The sequence below is a fragment of the Sceloporus undulatus genome, chromosome 5, assembly GCF_019175285.1.
Source record: "Sceloporus undulatus isolate JIND9_A2432 ecotype Alabama chromosome 5, SceUnd_v1.1, whole genome shotgun sequence".
In the NCBI taxonomy this organism is placed as follows: Eukaryota; Metazoa; Chordata; class Lepidosauria; order Squamata; family Phrynosomatidae; genus Sceloporus; species Sceloporus undulatus.
The window spans coordinates 162205901-162224989 of record NC_056526.1 but is presented as its reverse complement, the minus strand read 5'-3'; the positions used below and the strand labels follow the sequence as shown (position 1 = coordinate 162224989).

The 19089-nt window shown below is 38.9% G+C and overlaps 1 protein-coding gene across 1 annotated transcript in view; it reads left to right on the top strand.

The window, feature by feature from the left end:
* The window catches only part of LOC121931713 (maestro heat-like repeat-containing protein family member 1), a 39191-nt gene that overhangs the window by 1426 nt on the left and 18676 nt on the right, over positions 1-19089 (top strand). Inside the window, exons 4-12 of the mRNA XM_042469696.1 lie at positions 63-201; positions 1354-1403; positions 3532-3648; positions 4456-4581; positions 4727-4873; positions 8662-8778; positions 13207-13286; positions 14252-14381; positions 18278-18373. Of these exons, the coding sequence (XP_042325630.1) occupies positions 63-201; positions 1354-1403; positions 3532-3648; positions 4456-4581; positions 4727-4873; positions 8662-8778; positions 13207-13286; positions 14252-14381; positions 18278-18373 (1002 nt within the window). The remainder of the gene's footprint in view (positions 1-62; positions 202-1353; positions 1404-3531; positions 3649-4455; positions 4582-4726; positions 4874-8661; positions 8779-13206; positions 13287-14251; positions 14382-18277; positions 18374-19089) is intronic.

The following is a 19089-nucleotide window of genomic DNA, read 5'->3' as shown; positions in this document are numbered from 1 at the left end:
CTTGAAGGCATCTCTGTGATATTGCATGCAAATCTTTCCTAACTTTCTCCCTTTTTCTTCAGGTTATTGCTGCTGTTTGGAACACATTAAGTATCCGTGTTGCTGCCCTGGAGCTCCTGGGTCTAGTGGATTCTATGATCCATGATGATATCCTTGATCTGTGGCTTGGACGCATCACTCTGTTGCTCCAGTATCTAAAAAGTAAGAGGACTTCTTGTTCAAGAGGAGACAGAATTTATTGACATTGTGGGATGTTAGAAGCCTGTATAGTCCCTTTCATGTCATATAGAAATGTTATTAATGTATAATATAAAAAAAGCAAGGAAGTGTGTATTAAGTTCCGGTCAATGCAGGTTATGTTAAAATTCAGAGTAGTCTGAACAAACAAAGAAACACAAACTTTATGCATGAAGACACCCTTGCATGTGAGTGGAGGAGTGGTGAACATATAACCCTTAGATGTTGTTGGAGTACACCTGCTACTGATATTGGCTATGGTAGCTGATACTTATGTGAGCTGGAGACCAGCAACTATATATTCCTCAATCTTACGTCAGACTGGTTCATGCAGGCTCAGTTGTGATCTCATTATCTCAAGAGATTGCATGCATAATTTGGTCCCAAATTTAAACACTGAACCTGTGTTTATTTTTTTTTAAAAAAACCTTTTGTTTAAAAAGTGAAATGTTTTCATCCTACTAGGCAAATCCTTGAAGTTATCTGAAGTTGCTGACATTTAATTTATACCACAGATAGACAACATTGTGTAGTGGTTTGAGTGCTGGACTTACCCTGATGACCAGGATTCAATTTCTTTCTCAGCCATGGAAACCCACTGGGTGACCTTGGAAGAGTTACAGACTCCCAGCCCCAGAAAACCTCATGATAGGGTCACCATAAGACAAAACCAACTGGAAGGTACACAACAATAAACAAGTGGACTGAATGCAGGTGCTTGTGCCTCCTCACTGTTTTTATACCCCTAAAAGATCTCTCCAAATCATATCATCTTCAGCAGCAGGGGGAGGGGGGAAATCAACTTTTGTTTATGAAAGCAAGTGATACAAGGCATGCACACCTTGCCTGGAAGACTGATAGTGTATCTAGAAGCAAAACTGCTTCCTCTGATCTTTGGCAATTGTCTATCCCTGCATTAGAAAGTGCATCACATTGGGGGAAAAACAGTATACATAGTCTCAGTGTTTTGAATGAACATAGACTAAACATGCAAACAGTCCAAACTATTAACAATAATCTGGGATCTTTTTGATTTTGCCTACTTGGAACCTTTAAGAAAAGGTAGGTTAGGAAAAGTAGAGAATTGTATCAAACTGACATGGATTCTTATTTTAGGAAGACAGGACACTTTCGAACAGAATGAATGGGAGAATATGTTGCTTCTGGTAAGCAAAACTAAAGAGGAAATTGTGGAACTTGCAGACATCCAGGGGAAATTGTAAGGCCACTCATTAAAAACAAAAAAAGCTGTACCTTCTTAAAATATGTGGTATCAGTGTATGTCCTTCCTTCCTCCATTCTTTTCTACCTTATTTGGTTTTAAAAAAAATTACTGACATTACTGTAGAAAGACGTTTCCTTCAAACAAGGTGATGTGATCATGAAGTGGAATCTCCAGGGTCCCTCTTGGGATGTAAATATAGATATCTTTCTTTACCACCACTTCCAATAAATTAAACTTTCAATATCATGTATGGGGTAGCTCTTCACCATTTTGTTGCCTACAAATAGCTATAGAAAATGAAGCTTGTAGCATCTACTTCCTTGCACTTTGCTTCTGTTGTGCCCAGGTCACCTTTACTACTTATGGCACCATGCTCTACATTAATTTCATGCACCCAGGGTGATTAGTGTAGAGTAGGCTACACACCACACTCATACCCACATCCACTAAAAACCATTGCAAATCTATTTGATTGGGATACATCCATACATCCATTACCCTATTCAGCCTTTTATTTCACTGGTTGTGCCATGTATATAATGGCTGGCTGGACAGCTGCTGATAAAGTCTTCCAATGTACCACTGACTATTGAGTGCTATGCTTATATAACCTGATAAGCCTCCATCGTCATAGCCACCCTCCATGCTCATGGTGGTAGCTTACATCTCCATGTTAATATCTGTATCCCTACAATGCTGGCATTCTACAACTGTTCTGATGATGGTAGCATGAAGAAGAAATACTGATGCACTCTGCCTACAAAAATTAATGTCAAATTATCTCAGAGAACTCTGTCAGCACCATTGTGAAAAGTTCACCTCAGTATGGGGCAGAATTTTCCTCTAGCATGGTGAATGGCATTTATAGTAGCAAATGACATTTACAAGATACAAAGTAAAGAGATGGGAGTAGGAGCTAAATTTGACTCCACCATTTTCACATGTAGTATGAAGAATCTTGTATGTGCAGTCACTTACAAACGGATATTAAATTCTATTTTCCTCCATCTGCCCATTCTTAATGTTGCTGCAATGAACATGAAAGCAGCTGGCTGATATAATTCTTATACAGTATGAATTATCTAACTGTGGTTGTGATATAATTGTAATGCTGAAAAACACAAAATCTAAGAAATACTGCCAGCCCTGTCCCCTCCCCATATCAAAACAGAATGCATAATACATCCTCAAGTTCTGCTTTTTTCATTTCTCTGCATCACTCCCCCACCCCTTCTTTTCTGCTATAGTTCCTTGAGGACACTATCGTCCAGATCAGTGATGAACTCTGGGTTAATTATCTCGTCCAGAGTCTGATTCTCCAGCTTTCACACTGCTCTCCATGTGAGAAGGTCTGTTCCTAATTGCCATTTCTTCAAACTGCAGGGGATTGGTCTATTTAACCTAGGTGTCTAGCAAAAAGCTTTCTGATTAACACATGCTTCCACAAATTATTGATTGTTCTGTCTGAACTTTATTTTTTTTTTTAAAAAAAATGACTGAAACTGCCTGATGTCAATGATGATGAAGATTTCCTAAGATATCAGCAAGGTCCTCGATATGAAATTTTTGAAGGAAGCCAATTCTGATGGACACACTAAACTGGAAACTGGTCAAGTTGGGGATAAGTTTCCTATCATCCCCTTGACAGATTGTTTCCAACTATGGGAAACCAAACTGGAAGAAGTGAGGATAAGATTTGAGAGATTAGAAAAAGTTAAGATGAAGCCAGAAAGTGAATCAGAGAGAGGAAAGTGGAAGGAAAGAAAGAGGAACGTGAAAAGATATTTTCCAAAAATCACTGAATCATCTGGAAAACTTCACTCAGGCACTTAGGAATCACCTGGAGAACCAAATCATATACTCCCTATAACTACCCTCCCTTCCAAGTACTATATTAAATCCCTTCCAGCAAAGTGAAGGACACTTGAGAAGCTTATTCTCATTCTTTACATTTGGTATCATTTTACATGAATTCTTGGAAATGAAGGTTGTCTTGAGATAAAGGCACTTTTGCTTCTTGTTCATGAAGATGCACAGTGAATCACTCACATTTGTGTTTTTCTCTACAGAAGTTCCTTTACAAATGCTGGGGAACAGCAATGAAAGCATCCAGGGGCACATTAATTCAGCCAAGCCTTTGGAGAATGGTACAGCAGATCAGGTTTTATGAGAGTGAAGAAAGAGAGGTAAGTACAACACTGCTAATCCCTACTTTTCCATAAAACAAACAAACAAACAAAAACCAACCAACCAAAAACCCCACCCTCATCCTTTTACAATATAAATGAAAATCTGGGCTAGCATGAAGAAAAGGAGAAGTAATATAATGTCTTGAAAGAATTCTTGGTCCATGACTACAGATGATTTACATCACTTTAAAGTAGATGATGAAGACACAGATATAGCTCATGATCACTGAATACTAAAGTTTGGATAGTCCATGCCATATTATTTCCCATTCTACGTATAGTTGTGAAAGCTGGGCAGTGAAGAAAGCTGATAGGACAAAAATCAATCCATTTGAAATGTGGTACTGGAGAAGAGTTCTGAAGATATTGTGGACTACAAAATGACAAATGGATCCTAGATTAAATCAAGCCTGAACTCTCCCTGGAAACCAAGATGACAAAACTGAAACTGTTGAACTTTGGCCATATCATGAGAAGACATGACTCACCAAAAAAAGAAATGATAATTGGTATGGTATAAGGGAGTAGGAAAAGATAAAGTCTATATTTCAGCTGGATAGACCCTATCAAGAAAGCTGTGGACCTGGGTCTGCAATACATAAGCAGACTGTTTATAATGGGGTGCTCTGGAGGTCTCTCATTCATGAGGCTGCCATAAGTCAAAGTTGTCTTGGTGACAGTTAACAAAAAACAAAATTGTTAATCTTTTTATTGTATCTTTTTATTGCATGGCACTGATTTTCATAATGCATTTTATATCCAGAATGAGATGTGAGAAAGAACATTATTTTTCTGCTTCTTTAGGGATTTGCCTATGGCCTTGGTATTTCTGCCATACATCATATTAAAGAGGTTCTCTCAATTCTTGATGAATACCAAAGTTACATTGATCAGTTATTAACTGAACACTATTTAATGGAGAATACAGAGGTAAGATGATTTGTGGTACACTCTACCAAGTTGGAAAACCAAGCAAACCTGCAGAAAGCACATTCTACTTTTGACGTAACAGGATCTTAAAAACAGTGCAGTTCATCTGAATAATAAACATTCATTGTTTTCTTTATAAACTTAGGTGCCAGTTTCTAAGAAACAGATGAGAAGCATCCTACTCCTTAGCTATTACTTTGCAGCTTTTCTTGCTCCAAGAGAGGTGATCCTACCTATCATGTACTCACACATATTTCCAAACATACTGCAAAATTATCCATATTGCTTAAAGGTAAGTGAAGACTTTACATTCATTAGCAAAATGTTCAGTGGAATTCTGGAATAATTGTGAGGTTTTCCCAGATTGGCAGAAACATGAAAAAGTTGGGGCTCCATGTCTTTGAACTGCAAGCAGGTCAAAGGCATGAAAATATAGTATGTAATCTCACCCTCAGTCATAACCCTTACCTACCTCAAAACTATGATATGTTCAGGAATCCAACTATTGAATTTCACTGATTTTTTTTTTTTTGGTTCTCCTTTCATTTTTTTTTTAAACTACTTGTTTGATATCAAAAGAATGATGATGGTCAGACATACAGAACAAATTTCTGGCATAGTATCAGAAAGGACGGCAGGTGGGCTCACCTGCCCAGCCACGTTACCGTGGGGAGGCCGCGCCTTGCCGCTGCTGTGTGTGTGCCTCGGAGCGCCCCAGCATGCCTTGCTGGGTGTCCGAGACTGGCTGACCTGGTTGGGAAGGGCAGGAAGGAGCTTTGGTGGAGAGAGGCCTCTCTACCCTGAGAGGGCCTCTCTATGGTTGTTCCTTCCTGTCCTCCAGGCTGCTGATTGGTGCAGCCTGGAGGGGGAGGAACAACCTCTTCCTGGCCCCTCCCCCTTGTTAGGCCTTTATAAGGCCATGTGGCCTGATGTTCGGGGCCATTTTGCTCGGCTCCCCACCCTCCCTCCCTCGGTGTTGCTTGTCACAACTTTGGGTGGAGTATAGGCCATGATCTGGGGTGAGCGGTCTTCAGGGCTGCGGAGCACTGGAGCGGGAGTTCTTGCGGACCCGGGGACGCTGAGGGCATACGTTGTGGCCATTGCAGGGGCCATGACGTTTGGCGTTGCCCGGTGACTAGGGGCTATCGAGATATGCATCGAGATGGCTGGTCTGGCATACCATGGCCCCTAGGTCATCCCAATGTTCGGCCGATGGCGGCTGTTGCTGTCATCAAACAACCGGGGTGTTGTCCCATTGTCCAGATCATGACCTTATGCTATGGGCCAACCCTATATGATTGCTGTTGTTGTTACTGTTGCCATTTTATTAAAGTTGTGGCCTTTCCTCCAAGACAAGTTTCTGTGGTTTATTTTGGTGGCGCCCCTCCCAGGCAACAGACTGCCTTAGAATTGGTGGGCTCTCCATTGTTTGTAAGCAGACTCTGGTTGGATACCTGTCAAGGGTGAACTGCCAATACTGGGTGGATTGGATGAAATCTGATAAGTTTTATCGCACAGGGCTCCTGGCATGCAAATGGAATGGTACAAAAAGGGCCGGGAAGAGAACGGAACGGGTGGGGGATGCATTTACCACACACCAGAACGCCACCAAATACCACGAGAAGTCCCTGTTCCATTCTGTTCCTCATCCATCCGAGAGGAAGCGATTTTTTGAGAACTGCTCAGAACAGTTCACAAAAATTGCCTTCTCTGGGATGAATGAGGAATGGAATGGGGACTTCCATCATTGTCGTTGTCATTCTGGTATGTGATAAAATGTGTCCCACACTCATTCCCTTCCCGGCCCCTTTCGTACAATTCCATTTGCATGCCAGGAACCCTGTGTGATAAACCTATAAGATTCCTTCCAGTACTGTGATTTTATTTTATTTACCCTGGATTTTACTCTATACAAGGTAAATGAAAAAGTCTCCAGCTAGTGCTAAAGATAGCATTAGTGAAGTATCAAAAATGTTACCTCAGAAAGACATACCTTTTCAAATGCACATAGAAATTGTTTGTTTGTCCCAATGGATAATAACCTCTAATCTAGAGAAACAAGATTTCCTTGACAAGTTATCAGAGGTTTGTTGTTGAAAAGAACAAACCCCTCAGGTTTTGTTTTGTTTTTGTGGGGTTTTCGGGCTATGTGGCCATGTTCTAGAAGAGTTTAGAACAAACTCTTCTAGAACATAGCCACATACATAGCCCAAAACCCCCACAAAAAACTATGGATGCCGGCCATGAAAGCCTTTGACTTCACAAACTGTATCATCATTTGGTTATATGCAATCTGGTTATGTTCAATCAACAGGCTTAAAGTGATCAGTACGCTTGTACATTTAATTACAACCCTTGCTTTATACCTTCAATGGCTATTGTGCATTTAGACTAAAGCTACTATTTATATTTTGTGGGATCATGAAATCAAATGGGCGTCTGAAATAAATAAATGTAAGCAGTAGGGTCTCCTATTTAACTGCAGTTTGGGAACTCTTGGTAATCTAATAAAAGCAATGCAGTCAGCTGCAACTGACTAGAAGATAAGCAGAATGAATTGTGTTTAATGAAATTTGTATAATTACTTTGATTTATGAAATTGGATTAGTCTTCAATTTTATATGTCCTTACTCAGAACCAAGATACATTTAACTCAATAGAAGTTACTTCTGTATAGATATATAACAGTCTGCACTTAAATGTAAATAATGGTTTAATGAAATGAATATGATTACTGAAGATAATTAATCAGATATGAAACTACACACAATTTGTGGGATCTAAATGACCAGGAGGAGCAGTGTACCTGGCTACAATTGAAGAGATTAGTAAATAAAGATAGTTAGATTAATGTGCTCAATTATAATTAATAGGATTTGTGTACACACACTATTAGCCTATGTTATTTAGTAGTTGTTTTACTTTTGTTTTAGTTTATTTTTTTTGTAAAAACAGAAAGTCCTAAACAAAGTGTTATATGTATAATTCATAAGCCTGTGTGATGCAAAAAATATAAAGGCTCTATATAGTTTGTGCATAATTCATTATAATCAGTGACATTTTCTTTCACAAACACTAGGACTATTTAAGATGAATTTTTTTTAAAAAAATTGAATAACAAGAGTAGAATGATTCAGTGTTGTCATTCAAAGGTGTCACATTATTATTATTATTATTATTATTATTATTATTAAACTTTATTAATAAAGTGCTGTAGGTTTACACAGCACTGTACATAAAATAAAATAAAATAAAATAAAATGGACCTGCCAGTGGTGTTCATTCTAGAAAATGGAACATAATACAAAATTAATACACAATGCCATTCACCAAAAATAAACAAAAAACAGATTAAAATAAACATTAAATATCAATCAAGTAATGTTTGAGAATGTTTCCCTGATGAGAATGGTCTTTAACCTACTTTTAAAGCTTTGAGTAAGTCATATGCTTTGAGTAAACTATTGTTAAAACCTGCATAAATAACAAAACATGAGTAAGGAATATCCAACAAAAAATGAAATTTCATAGAACCTAGTTTGGACAAGGCCTATAAATCTGGACAGAGAAAAGCAAGAGTTTTGAGTTTGTGTATAACAATAAACCCATAAATAAAAGGTCCACAATGTGTTTTATTAGTCCTGCTTGCAAGAGAGTCAAGCAGAAGTGACCAAGCAGCCTTCAGAGAGAAATACTATACACATTGACTGCAACCTAATTATTAGTCTCCACTAGCATAGAACCATTACATTAATATAATTTATATAAGCCAGGATGCACTATTTTCTTCTTGATTCAGTGAGTCTGTTCTATTTGGATCTAACTAGATTTGGAACTTTTTAAAGTACCTGATTTCATGTACTATTATTTAGGAAGACCTTACTGTAAAATGGGGGGGAAATACAGCCATTATGGGCTCTTGTTCATTTCTTTTTAAAGTTTAGCAGGTTTCAACTTTGGCATGCTTTGTAAAAACAATAATCATGTTTCAAAAAGAACTCTGCCCCCTCTTCAAAATACATATGTCACACTTTCCAGGAAATGTCTTACTGTGGCTCTGACCTTCTTTTTGAATTCTAGGATGCATTGATGAAGTCAGCCTTCATTGGTAGTGTGATACTCATGTACCAGGCCACCAAAGAAATGGATGCAAAATTTTCTCCCGAGAGCATACCACTAATAATGAATGAACTAAAGGTACCTACAAAAGAGCATATGAAACCCTTTTTATTTTATTTTGTTAGTGTTAGTTCTTATTTTGTTTATGCAAAGTTCATGAGTCTTTGTCTCTGTGGTGCTTAGTCATTTTTTGCCTCTTCCAGCTTTCCAGATATGAATAGTTAATCACCACATAAAAGTCCTGTTCATTTGCTTCCTCCACACACACACACAAATAACATATGGAGGGCTGTCAAAGGCCACACCTCCCAATCTTAATGTCTTGGGCTTCCTCTGGTCCCACTTCTGATGAATCTTGGGAAGGCTAATTCTTCTTTTCATACCACTTCATAAACTTCCTCTTCTGAACTGACACCTCGGCATTCTACAGTTAGCACTCTGTATCTATGGATTCTTTTTCCATGGATTCAAATATTTACACCTTGAAAATATTTTTAAAAATAAATTCTAAAAAGCAAACCTTGATTTTGACATTTTATATAAGGGGCACTATTTTACTATGCCATTGTATTTAATGGGACTTGAGCATCCACACACTTTTGTTATCCATGGATGGTCTTGGAGCCAAACTTCAGCAGATACCAAGGCTCCACTGGATATATCTTAGAAGCTCATGGATCCTTGCCAGTCCATTTTACCATTCATTTCTCTTTATATAAAAATTCCCTATAATTTATAATATAGATTTCGTTGTGTGCCTCTTAAGTATGGACAAACTGATGCTCTTTATTTAATGGGACAATTTTGTTTCTAGACTAAAATTTATGAAACTATTCAAGTTTATGGTGGAAGTGACAAATCTGTCTTCGATGAAGTCAGTGTCTGTCATGAAATCTCACAACAGTGAATTCCATAACCTGACTATGAATATATGGTTGTTGATAACAGGTTTTTTTTTCTGATTCGAAATATTTTATGCCCTTCTGCTCACTTTTAAAGCAATTTTAAATCGGGGGCATACATAAATGAGTTGTTTCCTTTGACTTTCACTCTCTGTATTATGGAGTGGAATGATCCACAAATACATGAGTTGTATCCACTCAGAGGCATGTGATTTACTGACTTTCTCTTCCTTCTTCATATTTCTAAATCCTGCTCTGCCACCTAATATTACTTATACTCCTATTTCTTTTCTGTTTAATCTGGACTTTGTTAGCCATTTATCTACTTAGTTCATTTAAAGCATTGATTATTATGCTCCTTACCAGGACTCCCAAAACTATATAGTATAACATGGAAAAAAATATTTTAAAAGAGTTTAAAAAAATGGCCCTAAACAAAGCGGCACTTTGTGCCAGTCTGGACCCAATAGTAGGGCTAGCTAGGGCTGAGTAGTTACATGCGCCCAGCCCTACTTTCACTACCCATGTGCCATCTATTTAAACGGGGCGCACCATGACGAGGCACGGGCATCAAAACACCCAAATTGCACTGTCTGGAAGGGGCATCATCATGGCACCCCTTCCAGGAAGCTTCTTACAGCAGCTTCTTTTTGCTCCCAAGAGGGAGCAGATAGGTGTTGCTGCATGTGGTTGCTGTGGCTGATCAGGGAGAAACAGGGGCTGCGTTTAGCTGCCCATTTGTCAAAACCCAATGTTAAAGACATGGTTTTAAAAACAGATTTAAAATGATTTCAAAAGGCGACCATTCATTTCATTTCTCTTCTGTTCCTGTTTATTTTCCTGTTCCTCTTTATTATTATCCTCAGAGGGAGTGAGCACCTGATGGCGAGATCACTCCCATCCATCCAAAGACACACCCCCCTGGATGCCTTCTTCTACTAGCCAGGACACTTCTGCCATCCATTTGCTATGGCTGCTGATGGGGGTGAGATACTGATGCCCCCCAGAAGCTCCTCTGGGTCTGGCAGGGCTGCTGACCAAGCAGGAAAGAGAGATACCTCCCCTTACCATTTGTTCAGAAGCCCCACCAGATCTAGAAGGGGCTTCCAGGCAGCAGCAGCACCCCACCCTCACCAAGGTAGAGGTCACCTGGCTGATGGAGGAGATGTCTGGGGGATATTTCAGGCAGGCTGGGGGTGACAACATGAGTTAGCACACTGGAGTGACACCAGTTCTAATGACATAATTGTTCCTTACCAATCTGCTGGACTCTGTCTCTCTCTGTCTCAACTTTTGAAGTGTCTAGGAACCCTGCAGATGAAAACAGCAGTAACACCTGGTAAGTTATTTTACCCTTTATGCCTCTAGCCCAAGTGGGTTCCTGGGTGAATTCTGGAGAAATTATGCCAAACTTGAAAGCAGCTTCATCTCTGATCATGCTGTATTCTGATTTTAAATGTGGTTATTGTGGGTCTAGAACCTAGTTAATAAGAAGCAGGTGAAATCAGAGCTCTAGGAAACCCAAGATAGTTACCAAGAGTTCAGAAATGTTGTAAAGGGAGGAGGTGAACAGCATGTGTCAAGAACAGGCAGAAGTTGAGCACCAGTTTATATATATATATATATATATATATATATATATATTGATAGAAGATTTGAGTCATTGATTTTGCAACTACTTACAATCAGTGAGGCAAGTAGTTGAAAAACCAATGAATCAAATCTTCTATCAATTTTATGTTATTTTATTTTTTAAAAAATCATGTGCCCATGGGTCACACCACAAGCAGGGCTGAGGAGGGGATGGTAGATCTACCAAAAACTCAGGAGGGATGGTAAATACCCCTCTGCCATTAGTCCCTCCCCTCCAGGATAATGTGATTCAGATCGGTCGTTTCCACTTGTTGAACACACTTCAGAATTGATTCTTTTCAAAAGAGCCGCTAGGAAACTAGTGTCTGGAAAAAAGGCTCACACAGTATATATACACCCAGTTTTTCCAGGCAAAGCATTCTCTGAAGATGCCAGCCACAGATTCTGGCAAAACATCAGAAAGAAACTCTGCTAGAACATGGCCACATAGCCCTAAAAACCCACAAAAAACAACGTGTTTTTGTGTTTGCCTTGCTTTATTGTCACAGAAATTGATCAAAGTAGGATCGGAACAGGTTTCAAATGAGAATGATGGTCATATAACCCGATCAGCGATTCTCTTTAAATGATAGTGGGAACACCCCCTGGGCTAGCTAGGCACCAGATGGTATGACTAGAATTCCAGTAAAGCCCAGATAACTGTGGAATACGCCAACTGTTCTGTCCTCTCTTATTCTTTCTTGCTGTTTCTTTCTCTCTCTTTTTGCTGCTATTGTTCACTCAGACTTTCCTTCTCCTCTCCAATATATCAAAAAGAAGCATTCTCTTCTTTAGTACAGTGCACCCGCGCCATAAGCGGGTGCACTATACGTGGCTTTCTGCTTATGCGGAAGCCAGCCAACAATATAGACAATGGCACATTGTTTCCTATGGGGTGTGAGAATACACAGATTTTCCCTTAGGTGGGGGGGTGGGTGTCTGGAACGGATCCTCTGCGTAAGGGGAGGGCCCATTGTATATACATATACACATACATACACACACATGTACATAATTTATATTAGGAAGTAAGTAAGACTCATCAGGCAGCTCGATTATAGGATAGGAGCCTTAGGGGCTCTACAGACGGGCAGGAAGAGGCACCCCTTTCTGCCCCCTATCAGTACCGCAGCAACCGCACACCATGGCACCAATCCAGCCTCCATAGAGCACAAAAAAGGAGCTGGAAAAACCGGCTCCTTTTTGTGCCTTTGAAGGGGCATGACAGCTACCATCATGCAGCTTGATGATGCCACTTTGGTGCAGTGTTGTTTGGGCGTTGAGCCAAAGGGCTGTTATCATGGCATGTGCCGTCTGAATGGGTACACGCCAGAATGGTGCCCGAGCAATGCAGTGAGGGCTTTGAGTGTGGGGACACTCAGCCCTCACCCCACTCACAGGCCAGTGCTTTTTGCTAGTCTGTAAAGGGCTTCACTGATCATAATTGGTTGGTTATATTCTTGTGTGATAGGATACTACTGATTATGAACAGAAAACTAAAAAAATTGTCCTGATAGACTAAGATAAAAACCAGGAAGGGATCCTATAAAAACTACCTCCAGAGTCACAAAGGTAGGTTGTGTATGATGTCCTCTATCAATGCCACACCCAGTTGCTGACAGTCTTTTTCCTGATGATGCTGTGACTGGCGGTTAAAGTTGATACATACATGTATCTGTATTCAAGCCATATAAAAAAGTTCCAGTCACTTTCTTCTAATCAATAACTGTTAAAGGTAGGGAAAAATTCTGGTAAGAGAGAAAAAGATACTATTTTGTTTATTTTAGTTAAAAAAACCTGAAAGATAGAAGTAGTTATATTCTACATTTTCTTTCATTTACCATAGAAATATATAATGAAGGATGGCATATAAATTACTTTTAATTTCCTTTATAAATGTCTTTAAGAAGCTGTGCTAAATAGATCATATGCATTCTTGTTTCTCTTAGCTGGCTTGTTGTTTTAAATTCAGGAAATTTTATTGGAGACACCCACAAGCTGTTGTGAAGTGCAAAATTGTCAAAAGGCAATTGAAGCTATCACCCTTTTATGGTATGTGTATAATCTTTCTATGTCTATGGAAAATTTCCAATAGTATCACAACAGTGTTTGAAAATAAGTGCCCAAAGGGGAATAGCAGTCAGTAATTCACTTAGGGGTAAAGCAGATGGCCCCAAAGGGAGAGAGAACCAGAATGGGGCTCTGGCAACTGCATGCTGTGGACTGATTTGGCTATTTGATGGCTCAAAAAGAGGCATCAAAAAGCCCCTCCTTTTTGATCTGGCAAAAAGTCACCCTTTCTGCTGCCACCGTGGCTTTATGGTGCTTGGATGACGTGCGGCATCTAAATGACACACTGCTGGAGCTCCATGAAGCCAGCCCACATGTGGGTAGGCAGGTGGCTTCCAGACAGTGTCTGTACTGGTCCTGAGTTCCCATTTCTCTGACAATAGCAGGGTATAACATTGCAGACAGAAGAGGGGAAAAAGAGGCTTAATTGTCCTGTGTGCTTTGTGGAGCATTGCTATACAATTCCCTGAGTCAATATCCTTCAGAATGCTGCTACATGGTGCTGTGGAAAACTCTGTGGTAGTATTGTCCACTTGCAGCCTTTTCTTGTTGTTATGCACTTTCAAGTGAGCTCTGAGTTATGGAGATTTTATCATAGGGGTTTTTTAGGAAATTTTATTTAGACAAGGTTCACCATTGCCTTCCTCTTGGAATAAGAGAGTGTGACTTGTCCATATTCACCCACTGGATTTCCTAGGCTGAATGGATATTTAAACTCAGATCTTCCAGAGTCCTACTCCATACTCAAACCACTACACACCAATTCATCAGCTTCCAGCTAAGCAATATGTTTTATAATTTCTTCTACTCCCTTTTAACATGGTAGAGTGCATGAGAAATATTGATAAATATATAGACCACAGTTAGTGAGATGCTATGAATTCTCCAGATTGTTATCCAGATTGTACTAAGCAGATGAGCCTTCCTATCCCATGTTTTCCTACCAGGAATACTCATGCTTTAGAAAAGAAAGAAAAATGTGAAATAATGGAATTATGCATCTCAAGCATCATGAAGTTTCCACCATGGGATATATTGGAAAAGAAGGTAGTACCTACAGACACATTACTTGCACAGGTTAGCCATGGTGATACTTTTTCTAAGAGATAACTAGCTGTGGGAAAACAATAGTGTTGAGATGATGGGCAATCTAGAATACCTGCCTGTTATAATCCAACAGTTATAACAAAGCAGTGGATTGTGGAATATTTGGAAGACATATGTATGGAGCTTATCATCAACAACAAAGGATGTATAATCTCTAACACAATCCTTAAAATGAATACTTTAAGTCAGTTTTTTTTTTATTTTTTCCACATTTAAAAAAAAGCTCAAAATTTTCCCCCCATCAAATCTGTGAAAACTTTGAGAGTCAGAATTTTTAGCACAAAAGAACTGAACAAAATTGTCAACCTTCTGCATTGGCCAAATTAACTAGATAACAGCTTTTTCCAATGTGGAAAGAATCATATTACACTTGTCTACAATGTACCTTTTAAAGGGGACACACACACAGAGAGAGAGAGAGAGAGAGAGAGAGAGAGAGAGCTTAATTCAGCACCATGGATATGATGAATAGTAAACAGATTCATACCCAGGATTTTTAGACTTAATCACTCAAGGTTAGCTGCCCATATGACTGACTGTTAATTTGGATTTCTCCCACTCATTATATTATAAATCTAAAGTTCTTTCTATCAAATGTTTGATCTAAATTTTGGAAAGTTCAAGCAATGAACCTAAGAATGTGTCCTCCATTATAGTGAACAGAAATTTGTCAACACTTTTTCCATTAGCAGGTAATGCTTCTGTTTTTTAGTACTCTTTCCTAAAAAAATCATGTTGCTTATTGTTTTGGTTTTTTGTAAGTACTTATGAGTTGCTGAAAAATAAGAATGAATAGTTATGTGGACAGCCTCTACCCATTTAGGAGGGTCTCCTTTTAACAATTGTCCTTCCATGTATAGAAGATGATGGAAAAACACTAGAAGGAGCCACCAATGATCCTCTCTAATAGTTTGTGTGTTTATTACTGAAAGGTTAAAATGTAATTAGTAAACTGCAGAGTAAGATTAATATGAAACAACATTTCCACTGTTTGGAATGGACCTTGAGCTAGTGGAGCTGCAGCAAAGAAGTGGCTTTGACTGGGTTAATTTCTAGCTTTAAATGAACACAACTGGACTAATTATCTTAGATTTCCTTTTTTACAGCATTTCAAGACATTTCCTACTCTTTTGTAACTGTCACTTTAGTTTCTGTCATTCAGAAGAGTTCAGTGGCAATGGGTCTGGCTCCTGCTCCTCAGGGTCTACCTGGGATGTTCTAGGCTGTGTTTCCAGGTCTTGACTACTGTTCTCTGGTTTCAAGGCAAGGCTGCCAGCCACCTATGGGTCTGACTGGAACCTGTTACCTCCAGTCAAGTAGGACATGACACATAAGAGGAACAATTGCTGTTTACCAACTAACTCTTTCCTATGGAGTTATCTCCTGCAGTTCTATTGCACTCCCCTGACTTATATGCTTACATTTATGATTTCCTGAATAGGCCTAGAAAAACAGAGAAACCTTATTTTCTTTTGTACACATCCTTAATGCCATTTAGCCTGCCATCTCACTTGCTAGATTTTATGATATTAATTTTAAACTGTTTAATAATACTGATTCATTTTAGGTCAAGATCTTATAACAGAATTATGTAGCATATATCTTTGTGTGCAGAGTTATGTATAAATTGTGCTATATAACCCTTCTGCTGAATGGCAAAATTGTCCACCTGAATTAAGACAACAAATGGGCAACTGAATGTGCATGTGCATCCATAGAGAATGGTGTAGCATGGTGACCATATGTCATAACTGCAAAGAAAGACAAGGCACCACAAAATGTAGGAAATTAAATAAAAATGTAGGACATTACCAAATAAAAGCTAAAAACACTAATATAAATATAAATTCATTTTGCATGGTTTATTTACAGCCATGTTACATTTGTTGTATTTTATTATGTACTCAACTCTATTTTTCTGATGAACATATGTTTGTTAAAATGCCTTGTTGGCATGAAATATATATAGAACTCTGAGCAAAACAAATGCTTAAAATGGTATTTTACTAGCAACAAAACCTTGACTGAATCTACATTTAAATTATTTTGCCTCTCTATGGCAAAACAAAATTATTACAAACCATTGATCTCTGCCAATGAGAGGTGCCCGCAGCAATTGTTCTCCACCTTCAACACTTTGCTTAAACCTCCCTCTCCTCCTGTCTCTTCATCATTCTCTCCTAATGACTTTGCTAACTATTTCATCTCTAAGATTACCACCATTCGCTCTGAGATAGTCCCCCCCCCAATTCTTCTTCTGCTCATAATATTCTATCGCCCATGCCTAAAACATTTTCTGTGTTTCCTCCTGCCTCTTTGGATGAACTCTCTTCACTTCTGAACTCTTCCAAACCTGCAACTTGCTCTCTTGACCCAATTCCTACTCCTGATCTCTATCACTCTTTCTTTTCTGCCCTCGCTTCTCCATATCTTCAAGCTCTCTCTCTCTACAGGCTCCTTCCCATCAGACTTCAAACATGCTCTCATATTTTGGTCATGTTTAGTGTTTGGCAAGTCTTTTGCAGCAGCAGTGGCAATAATAAATCTGTTGAGCTACCTCTCGCTTGCCTGCTGAGATACTGGATGACACAAGGACAGATTTTATGGCTCAAAACAGATGACATTTTGGAATTCCTCTCAGATCGCCAGACATGCTGCAATGTTGAAATATAGGACATGTCTGGGAAAAGGAGAACCTCTGGTCACCCTGTGCATGGGCAACCTAACTTCCACAACCTTGTAGTGAATGTAGATGCTCTGCATCAGGTCACTGTCCAACTGTTTCTGAAGGGAACCTTTGCAAGAATAAGAAACTAGCAGGATGCTGATAACTGACAATTATGTTTTCTTATAACACACACACATGTGTGTACCTTCATATTTCCTGTGGACTTATGGCAGCCCCATTAATTTCAAAATGTTTTCTTAGTCAAGGAATCCTGAGATGTGGCTTTTGCCAGTTCCTTCCTTTGAAATCTAGCCTATAGCACCTGGTACAGTCTGCCCTTGCCTTATACAGGGGATCTGTTCCGGACACACACATCCCCCGGTGTAAGGCAAAAAGTGTGTATGCTCAAGCCCCATTAGATATAATGGGGCTTGCGCTTGCCGTGTGTGCTATTCTCCCATTCTTCTGGTGACTTCCGCGTAAGCTGGAAGCCACCTATAATGAGCCTGCATATGGCATGGGCTCACTGTATTTGCTGGTGGTCTCCCATGCCAGTACTAACCAAGGCTGACTCTGCTTACCTAAGATCAGGTGGGATCTGGTGGATTTAAAATATTTATGCAGAATATATATTTAACGAAAAACAGCAGAAATCTTTGGATTAAGGTAACTGGCAGATGCTTCTGAATTTCCTATCATCTTACTTTCCTCCTGGATTTTGATAGTTTGGAAATACATATAATGTTTGCTTTTTGAATAAAGCCAATTCATTCTATTGTTCCATGATGCACTTATTCTCCCCCAACCTGTTTTCTACTGCATAATCAGCATTAAGTTAACTATGGCTGTTTTTGTTTTTGTTTTCACTTCACTAGGTCCTTCATACTGATATACTGGTGGGCAATGATGAAACATTGCAAAACTATATTTCTTGATGTGGTTGCTATACATAAGCCTTAATCAAGATTCTCTCTCTCTCTCTCTCTCTCTCTCTCTCTCTCTCTCTCTCTCTTCATGTGCATGTGAAAGAGGCAGGAGAGAGGAAGGGAGGGAGAGGAAGAAAAATGGGGTTTTAGAACTACATCAGTAAAATGAAGCATTAAAGACATTTTGATGCTATTATGTCTACTCTCTTAGAAAAATGGCCTTTTTTTGACACTGTCACTACTCACACAATCTTGGTCTCTCTTTGCTTCAGAAACATTACAATAGTACTTTTGAGGCAGTTTATGAGATTGTCAAAATCCTTATGGAGCAGCAGATGGATCCAGAAAACCTGCACAGTATAATTAAGGTACAGTCAGAAACAGAACAGATAATTATGAAGTGCTCTGACTTCTAATGCGAGCAAGACCAGAAATATTAGATTATGGACCTTTCCATTTCCCTTAGCTTTTTCACAGAAACAAAATTAAAAACATGCTTCTTGTGGAGACTATCTGTATTTCTGGTGTTCATCTTGAGTTCTAATCTCTTCAGAAAAGAATTTTACTAAAACTAATACTAAGTGATGTGCTCTATTTATAATCCAGGCTTGTTATGTGTGTAACCCTATAATTCAGTCAGATGTAACACTTTTAACTGATTTTACTTCTTCCTAAAGACCTGGAATACTAAAAAACATATTTCACTAGCCTGTAAAATAAAAGCAAAGACAAACCTATGTTAAAATATTACATTATGCAGATTCCAAACTGGGCCTATGGGGCAAAGATATGAGAAGGTCTCTCACAGTTCTCAAAAAGATAGCATCTTGATTTACAAACTGATCCAAAAGCTCAGTGGAAGGGAATCACACCAAAGCAATACCATCTCGACTAGAACAAAGGCAATTTTTATAAAACCATTTCAGCAGCAGAATTCTATTGGTTTGTAATAACAAAATGGAAATAAAAAACCCCTATTTGTTACTTATTCAGTGAATTTTCAGATCAATATGCCTCCTTAGTCCTTGAGTGCTTAGTGTTCTTTACTTTTAAATTGATAGATATAGGTCTTTTCTCTTGCAAA